Below are 10,086 nucleotides of genomic sequence, written 5' to 3' on the forward strand. Positions count from 1 at the left end.
ACCTCCTGTCATATCAAATCAAAGAATGGTGCAGAAATTGACGGAGTCATGTCCTACATCACCATAGTAGTATTGTGTTAGCTCTACCACCAAAAAGGAGTTCCATGTCTACTAGAGAGTTCGAATTATCACCAACAAGCCATACAGATGATGTTTTATGAAATATGAAGGTACAAAGTCTATGGGGAATGTGAATATATTCTTGTGTATTCAGATTATGTTTATCTTTTAGTCTATGGTTAGTCCTACGTTTATTCTGTATTGAAGTCATACGTACGTATAGCCTGTTTTGAATAATTATTTGATGGCTATAGAAGGTGATGTACGTTGTATTATTTTCACGAATGAATAAATAGTGTAATTAATTTTATTAAAGCTTTAAACAAATCTGTGTGGGGTCACGTACACTTGGACCATCACTAATTACATGCCATAATACCTCGGTTGAACGACTAGAGAGTGGCAGGCTATTGTACCTTTAACGAGGAACCAGAATTATGTCATATGTTGACTCACAAGACGTGCAAACCCTATCATCACAAAAAAAAAAAAAAAAAGGTCAATAAACACATAGAAAAGTGTCTTTAAGAAGTAGTTCAATCGACTGGAGATCACGCCTCATGAAGCGGAGGTCACCAGTTTGAATCTCACATTCCCTCTCTTGTGTGGACATGGCAAAAAAAAAAAAAACACAAAAAAGTTGGCATTTTTGAGGTGTCAAGTATCCGTGTGTCGGGAAGTGATATTTTTCACCTAAAGCCCCAAATAGTAATAGTTTAATTAATTAAGTTCCCTTCTATAAGATTTGAAAATAAAATTTTAATGCCCCAATTATGGTAAAGATAGTCGATGCTCTTTAAGTAAGGCCGAAATTATAATTAAAAAAAAGCATTAGAAAAAATTGAATTACAAGATATTAAGACTTTACAAAAAATTAAATCCCACATTAATGGCACCTCTAAAACAATAACTAAACTCATAATTTTGTCCGAACTTTAAAACCAACATGTCTACTAAGTTTATTCATTAAATTAACAAGAGAAAAATACACATATTTCATTCAAACTATCACCTCATTGTCAATATCCCCAAACTATCAATTATGTTAATGTCTCTTGTAAACTACCATAAACTGTCAATGTCCCTTAATGACAAAAATATCATTAATAAAATTATAATAATTCCTAATACATACGGTCAAGTCCTTTTAATTCTAATAAAAATTTTGCTCTCCCATCTAACTTTGATTAATGTTTCACTAATTACTTATTACTTTGTTTCTCCTTGAAATGGGACGGGTAAGGGTGTACTAAGTAATTTAGCCCTATAGGATTCAGACCTCTCTCCTCTACGTGCCGACTCGCCGTAGGAGTTGCCAGAATCACCACAGCCTCAGTAGGTTTGGGTTCCGGTTCTACATCGAAGGTTGAGAAGAAAGCGGAGGAATTGGGGGCAAAGGGTTTGGGTTCGGGAAATGAGTTCTCAGAGGAGGAAGCGAAAAAGTAGTTTTTGATGGTGTCTAGGAGGGAGGGGGGGGGGGGGGGGAGAGAAAGAGAGAGAGAGAATATTAATAAAAAAGTCTAAACAGATGAACAGTGAATAGGTAACATTGCCTATTCACTGTTCATGTTGGTAAAAAAAAAAGCTAGAGTAACTAGTCTGCTGGAGTAAAAAAGGTTCAAAATAGTCAAATTTGACTATTTTAAGCCTTTTAGAGCATCTGTAGGAGATGCTCTAACCCAATCCGGGTTAACCAGTAAAAATAAAAAATTAGCAAAAACACATTTTAGCTAGACTTTTAGTGAGTTTTCCCCCCCAAAACTTTTCCCTCCCCTCCCCTCTTCCACCCACCACAACCACCACCACCAATTATATCTCCGGCCACCACCAACCATCGCCGGCCACCTCCGTCCAGTGCCGCCGCCCACCACGAAGAAGTGTCGCCGCCAACCATTTGGCTTTTTTCCCCTCTCTCTCCACCAAAACTTTTCCCTCTCCCCTCTCCCACCACCCACCAAATACCCGACCACCACGAAGCAGTGTCGCCGCCAACTATCCGGCCTTATCCCCCTCTCTCTACGCCAAACTTTTCCCTCCCCCCTCTCCTAGCCACCACCAAATACCCGGCTTCCACCGTCAGTGTCGCCGCCCACCATCCGGCTGATCTCGTTGAGCCTCACGTGGTTTGGTCACCTCCACCCCTTGAACGACGCCACAACCGGTCTGTTTTCCTTTCTTTGAGCCTCACGTGGTTTGCTGCTTGTTAATTAGATTTTTTTACCATGTTCTGTAACTAAGTTTAGCCCTTGAAAAAAGAAATCCTATATTCAAAGTATGACCAAGATTTGTGTAGAAAAGAGGTGGTTTAGAGAATTATGTAAGGTAGGGGAGGATCTGATTGGTGGCAATGTCCCCGTGTATTGTTTCTTCTCGCAACCTGTGGGGGACAAAGAAAACTACGAGCTTCTTCAAGTATTGAGCAGGAATTGTGGATAATTGTTTGCTTATGAGTTACTGGATGTGTGGATATTAGTTGATATAGTGAATTGTTAAAAGATTTTTATGAACTACTGCCTAATGAATTCCAAGTTTTGAGAAGAATCAAGAGGGGCTGAAGGTCTATTCCCAGTTTCTTTTATGCTATTTCGTTTTAGTACTATAAATTTGATGTTCGAGTTATTTCCCTTGAAAAAGAATACTTGAACATGTTCTGTCTCCCAAAATAGGGAGAGAAAAAAGATCGTAATAAATGTTTCTCCAAAAAAATATACTATATCATGGAAAATGTTTCTAGAAACAACACTTAAAAAAGAAACCTATATATCCTTAATGTTTTAGTCATTGATACGTGTCTAGCTATAACCTATTTGATTTGATTACCCAATATGCCTTGGTTTAATTAGAACCAAAGTTAAATCCCGAAAGATGGTTTTCATCATCATGTACTAAAATTTTCAAAGCAAGTGTTTACTTGGAGTATTTCAAATGATATAGTTCACCAAATCATTTATGTAGATAATTCTGGATTTCTGAATTTTTGTTTGGATTCTGAATTTCTATCACAGTACCTATTTGTTGTAGGAATGTATACAACCTCGATGATACTTAAATGGGCAATGGTAGAGTTATTCCAGAATCCTGCAAACATGACAAAAGCTCAACAAGAAATCAATAAAGAAGAATTTAATATTGCGTGAGGCTCCAAAAGAATTTGATATTGTCCAAGCTGGAATTTGTGGTTGTATTTCATATAGATAAATACTTTACACTTGGTGTTGTATGTTGGTGGGTCTTGTAATTGTTTGTAAGTTTCTTCTTCTTGTTTGTGGTTAACGGTGGTGTTCGTGTTGTATCTTGTTGGGTTGATTTTGTTGATTTTTTGAGTTTGTAGTTACCGTAACTTATGTTGGTGTTTGTAATAGGTGTTAGGTGTTGTACCATGTACACAAAAGAATTGATGTTGGCTTCGTGTATAAGAATTGCATTGTTTTGAAAGTTGTATTGTTTCAATTGATCTTATCTTCATATATAAGAACTACATTATTTTGATATTTAGCATGTGTTTGTTAAATTGAGCAAATGGAGTTACAAAAACAACATATTTCTTTACTTCATTGATTATATCCTTTGTGTTTACAAAAACATGTACTTTACGCTTAATTTCCACGTACTTAATTTTTGAGCAGTCAGGCCATGAAACATTGCACGAAAGATGATTTATATGAATTTAAACTTCATGTGTTCTCCTCTGAATGTTTGAAGGGATGCTTACATTCCATTGGATAATGTTGATGCCAAAGTTAGTGATACTGATATAGCAGTTTTCTCAGCAAATAAAAAAGAATTTATAAAATTAACTATGGACTGTTTTTGTAGAGATGTTATGCTCCAACATTACCAACCTAAATACCTTTAAAAATATAATTTGATAAATCAATAAACATATCATTCATTACAGCTTGATGAGTTCCAGAACCAACCAAATCAGCAAGTCACAACTTACATCACATAAGTAAGATGAAGGCTCATCCTTATCAATTGTGCGCTTCTTAAGTCATAGTGAATGTAGGATCAATTCTGCGCTTCTTTGGCTTATGTTCTCACTGCTGCCTTGATAGAAAACTGACCATGACATGCTGATGGATTCAAACAGTTCACAAGAAACAGAGCACAACTCTTTAAGGTGAAAGAATCATCTACAAGCTCAAATCTGCCCACCACCAGCTGTGGAAGTGTTGCACGCAGAGCATTTAAGGTGAACGGAGCTCCACTGCAGGCATTATTAAACCCTCCTAAAAGAAGATGAGAAGAAAAAACACATTGTATTAACAGAGGACATTGAAACAAACAGATGTGCTTTGACAAGGAAGCTTTTGGTTGGGCATACCGTTAAACTACCCCACAGCTTGAAAAGGATTGATTCCATATTTGAGCATTGCAGTAATATTTGTTGGCAACTGTGGTCAAGTGTCCTGATGCGAGTATGGAAAACATGACAACATTACTAAATTTCATCGCGTCAGGCTTCACACATTAAAACATCGTGCTTCGAATATAAATAAATAAATATCATTCCAAGTAGAACTAAACAAACCATGGTACTTAACACTTTGCTTACAGGTACTTAACACTTTCACAACACAAAGAATCCAACATCACAAAAAATCCAAAGATGAATCAAATGGCCCAAAAAATAAAATCAACAAAATAATCAATAACCAGATGATAAAGACGGAAGAACAAGATAAAATGAACCAAAATTGAAAACATTTTATCCCCAACCCACAAACACAAGAACTAAAAAAGAGTGATAAAGCTTCTTACTTAATAATAATAAAGCAAAACACCGTAATATTCCAAACATCACTACTCAAAAGAGAAAACCCAATACTCCATTACATTGGACCTACAAAATCTAGAGATAAGACTTGGTAAAACACCAAATAGTTCTGGAAAACTTGTTGTAAATTGAAAACATCCTCCAAAGAATGAATAGCCATAACTCGGTTCTATCTCCAATCCACAAAATACACTATTATTAACCAATTTAATCAATGTGTATGCTAAAGGGAGCTATAGATCTTATAGGTATCCAAAAAAAAAAATGGCCGATTGAATACACAACCTAAATCAAACACCAAAAACAACAAATACATGCAAAACCCGGATGAGTGAACCCCTAAAAAAAACAAAGAATCAAAAGAAAAACAGATCAGTGGTGTCGTGGTGGGTGGGCGGAGGCGACCAAACCGCGAGAGGTTGAGATAGATCGGCCGGATGGTGGGCGGCGGCACTGCTTGGTGGTGGACGGAGGCACTGGATGGTGGTGGCTACGCTGCTTGGTGGGAGAGGGGGAGGAAAGAATTTTGGGGGGGGGGGGGGGGGGAAGAGAGAAAGGTGGGGGGAAATGAAAATTATTTTTCAATAAAAGTGATTTGTTTATTGAAAATGGGAGGGGGACCGTTAGAGCATTTTCAGTAGCTTCCCAACCATTTTCCCTAAATATAATAAACAAAACTACTTTTTACTTTCCTATCAAAAAACACCCCACAGCAGCTTCCCTTCATTTTTCCCTATATCATTAAAATATATTTTTTTTACTTTTACTTTAATTATATTTTGTGAATAAACAATTGAATGAGAAGTAAATAGTGCTTCCCAATTGGGAAGCACTATTCACTTCCCAGGGAAACAAAAATTTTAGGGAAACTGCTGTTGAGGGTTTTTTATAACTTTTTTGAAAGTTCCCTAAAACTTAGGGAACAAATCCCCTTTAGAGAAGTTGCTGTGAATACTCTTAGAACACTAGCAGCAGTCTCCCAACCATTTTCCCTATATTTAGGAAACAAAACTATTTTTTACTTCCCTAAAAAAAACACTTTACAATAGATTCCCTTATATTTCTCTATATCAATTAAATATTGTTTCTTACTCTTATTTTATTCTTTTTTCTCTTTCCTACTTTTATTTTTTTACTCATTTATTTTCTTCTCTCTTACTCTCTCGTCTTCTCTCTCTTGCTGCCATCGTCTTTTACGGGATTCACTAACGACACCGACCTCTTCGTTTGATCCTGGCAGTCCTCTCCCTCCTCACGGATCTGACGGCCGCACCAAGTAATTTTGTTTGGCTGATCCTAGCAGTCCCACACCTGTAACGCCAAAGTCCACACATAATCGCAAGGAGGAAGAGAGAGAGAGAGAGAGAGAGAGAGAGAGAGAGAGAGAGAGAGAGAGAGTTTCTTTGGGTTTTGTGAGAGAGATGAGCGAGAGACTGAGCAGGACGGGGAAGTAGTTCAATGATCAGAAGGGGTTTGGGTTCATAACCCCCAATGACGGAGGGGACGACCTATTCGTGCACCAGTCCTAGATACGCACAGGGGGCTTTCATATCCTAGGCGAGGGCGAGGCTTTGGAGTACCAGATCAAGTTCGTGGTGGGAGATGTGGTGGGCGAGGAGGTAGCGAAGGTGGGTATGGCGGTGGTGGCAGAAGAAGTCGCACGAGCGTCCGTGAGAGAGGAGAGAGAAACGCGAGGAGAGAGGACATGCGTTGCAGTCTTGCAAAGTTTGTGTGAATATAATAATGGATTGGGTAGCTACAGTGCTACCCAGTGTATTAGGTAGCACTGTTGCTATCCAACTGAATTATCTAAATTTAGGGTGACTATTGTGGAATGTTTTTTTGTGAGTTTTTGTGAAATTTTCTCTAAATTTAGGGAATGGAACTAATATAGGGAGACTGCTATTAATGCTCGTAGGAGTCCCCCAATCACGAATCATAAAAATTTGGAGGAGAGAAACCAACACACGTTTTGGTTTTGAAATTTTCTTTTTTAATAGGCTGGTTAACCTTAGTTGGGTTAACCAACAAAAAATGCGGACTTAATCTTCCTCGATAAGACAAAACTCAAGATACGTTTTAGACCTATAGATCTAATCAAGGGCCAGGATTTAAAATTTTTGAAACTTAGATTTTTTAAAATTTGAGGGGATCTGGATCCAGCCCAAACTCCAGTTCTTCCTGCCAAGTGAGTCATTAGTGCTCTTGCCACACAGGCGTGCATGTGAAATTTTGAACAAGAACATACACTTAAATATTACTTGTTGTAAAGCAAAAAATTAGTGTGAGTTTATCTTTATAAATACCAACTTTATATAATTAATTATACTAATTTTGATTACTCTTTTAACAACAATCCATGCTGCAGATAAGTCTCCTTAATTTCTTTACTTACTAGAAAAGTTTGCCTCGAGTTACTTCCTCCAGTTGTTCACATTCACACGTATACCACATGATACGTACTCTTGTTTTCTTTCTCTTTTATATTTTCCTCTTTTAACTTTGGGATAACATCACAAATTAAAGGGTATTGAACTATACTTCATTTTGAAAAGGGGAATGATCAAAACACTCACTGTTGAGACAGTTTTCAGCATGGTGACGTGTCGGGTGATGATTCGCCTGAATATTGGCCTTGTTCTTTATGATCTACAAAATAATAAACACTGCGTTGGGGGGGTGCCGACGATCCCCCTCCGATGCTTAAGTCAAATGATAGTTTGAATATGAGCAGAGTAATTTTTAGAAGCATAGAATGCCATGTCCCTTAATATCTGAAGAGACTCTGGTATTTATAGAGATTGAGGAGCAGTTACGATTGTTCCTCTTTTATATTTTCCTCTTTTAACTTTGGGATAACATCACAAATTAAAGGGTATTGAACTATACTTCATTTTGAAAAGGGAAATGATCGAAACACTCACTGTTGAGATAGTTTTCAGCATGGTGACGTGTAGGGTGATGATTCGCCTGAATATTGGCCTTGTTCTTTATGATCTACAAAATAATAAACACTGCGTCGGGGGGGTGCCGACGATCCCCCTCCGATGCTTAAGTCAGATGATAGTTTGAATATGAGCAGAGTAATTTTTAGAAGCATAAAATGTCATGTCCCTTAATATTTGAAGAGACTCTAGTATTTATAGAGATTGATGAGCAGTTACGATTGTTCCCGGTTTGTGCGGGGATCGGTAGTTAAGGAAGACGTGGCCTCGGGCGCCAGGACATTTGGGGTTCCATGACCGCCTATCTCGGGTGCACAATCCTTTATGGGTGACATGTTTGTCGAGACAGTTCGGGCGCACGATCTAGTTATGTATCGTGCATCGTGTCCCTTAAACCTCGGGTAATACCGAGATGTTCTAGGACTCGAGTGTTGCGAGGTATCCGGGACTCGGGTGGTCGGGTCGGTTAAACCGGTTGGGCCCAAATGATTTTGATGGGCTTTGATAAACTAATATTTTTCCTAACACTCACAATGCACAACAATGATACACAACACCAAGGCACATTGGGATGTGGCCCACACAATGGGTCCCCCCCAATGTGCCTTGGTGTTGTGCCATTGTTGTGCACAAAGAATGCAAGGATCACTCTCCTTTTGAAAAAAATGTACTGAATTATCAATCGTTTCAAATTAGTGTATTCAAGTTTTTTAATATCTCACTTTAGGGTACTCCATTAAGATTTGTTATTAAATCCTATCAAAATTCTTAAAATTCTTATAAAAATTTTCAAAGATTCAAGTAGGGATATTTTTACAAATTCCGTTAAATTTTGAACAACGTCTAAATCCTAGCATTTTTTTTTCGTAAAAAAAAAAGAAAAAAAAGAGAGAGGGTATTTTGAAAATTTTGGCAGGATTTAACAGCAAATCCTAACGGAGTACCCTTAAGTGAGACATTTGGAAACTTGATATACTAGTTTGAAACGTTGGATAATTCAGTACCATTTTCTCAAAATGGTGTATAATTCGATATCATTTTACGAAGTTACCTCTTTAACTTTATTCACTTGTTGCATTTTGGTTTCAGAGAGGGGCAGGGGAGTAGGTCCAAACTCAGGAGTCATGTATAATTTTGTTAAGCATTCTGAAAATTCCACCATGAGGAGAAGAAAGCACCAATATAACTAAATCCAGAAAATAAAAATAAAAATAGTGGAAATTATTGTTATTATGTTGCGCTTTTAAACCAAATTACAGAAATTGTATCGTTTGGAAGTACGTTTTTAAAAATGAATAAAAAAATTGCGTTTTCAAATCACATCAGATTGGGTGCTGTTTTAAACACACTATTTTGAAAAGCTAAACTACAATTTTAAAAGTCAAACCCTTAACTACGTTTTTAAAAATTACATACAATTTAAAATCACAAAGCCAAACATGCCCTAAATTTGACTGACGACATATTTCTGCCTTTCCATTTAACAGTTGTACACCGTGGCTGGACCATGTGCAACTGTTGACATTGACTCCACAGTGGCCACAACAAATTGGTTGCCCGAGGGACTCCATTACTTGCTTCCACCGCAGGTTCAGCCAAATATGAAAAAGCTAGGACTCGCTGGCCATAGCCGTGGAGGCAAGGCTGCTTTTGCACTTGTTCTTGAAAAAGCAGCAACTTCTGTAAAGTTCTCTGCTCTAATAGGCATTGGCCCAGTTGATGGACTAGGCAAAGGTTTACAGACCCCTCCGCCAGTACTCACCTATGTTCCTCATTCATTTGACCTTGACATGCCTGCAATGGTCATTGGTACAGAATTGGGTGAAATTGGAAATACTCTTCCATTTTGTGTTACTCTTCCTGCTCCTGCTCCTAAGGGAGTTAACCATGAGGATTTCTTCAATGAATGTCGGAAACCGGCTTGTCATTTTTTTGTGAAGGACTATGGCCATTGTGATATGTTAGATGATGATATCGGGTTGCTTGTTGGGATAGCTATAAATGTTATGTGTAAGAGTGGGAAGTCTAGGGAACCCATGAGGAGGTTTGTTGGAGGAATTGTTGTTGCATTCATGAAAGCTTATCTGCTAGATGATAACAGTGACTTAATGGCTATAAGAGATGGGCAGGAGACTACACTGGTGGAGCTCAAAACTATTGAATTTCTTGAGTGAAATTTAATTCTAGGGGCTGCTACAAGCGAAGAATAGATTTAATGTTCTATTATTTATAACATTTGTGCTCTTGCTGAAATTCAGATCTAGAGTTTCAATAAAACTACTATTACTCTTTGAACAAGCA

General features: G+C 37.7%; 1 protein-coding gene across 1 annotated transcript; it reads left to right on the forward strand.

The window, feature by feature from the left end:
* Positions 1 to 7,943: 7,943 nt before the first annotated feature.
* LOC133868907 (chlorophyllase-2-like) lies at positions 7,944 to 10,086 on the forward strand. The gene is made up of 2 exons (XM_062305906.1): positions 7,944 to 8,015; positions 9,273 to 10,086. Exons 1-2 carry the CDS (start codon positions 7,944 to 7,946, stop codon positions 9,957 to 9,959), a joined length of 759 nt encoding a protein of 252 aa, XP_062161890.1. The 3' UTR covers positions 9,960 to 10,086.

This window comes from Alnus glutinosa, chromosome 5 (genome assembly GCF_958979055.1).
Source record: "Alnus glutinosa chromosome 5, dhAlnGlut1.1, whole genome shotgun sequence".
In the NCBI taxonomy this organism is placed as follows: domain Eukaryota; kingdom Viridiplantae; phylum Streptophyta; class Magnoliopsida; order Fagales; family Betulaceae; genus Alnus; species Alnus glutinosa.

Excerpts from the sequence above, each read along its gene's own strand:
- LOC133868907 (XM_062305906.1), top strand. The coding sequence starts at position 7,944 with ATGTCATGTCCCTTAATATTTGAAGAGACTCTAGTATTTATAGAGATT. Across the intron at positions 8,016-9,272 it reads AGCAGTTACGATTGTTCCCG|TTGTACACCGTGGCTGGACC; the intron begins GTTTGTGCGGGG and ends TCCATTTAACAG.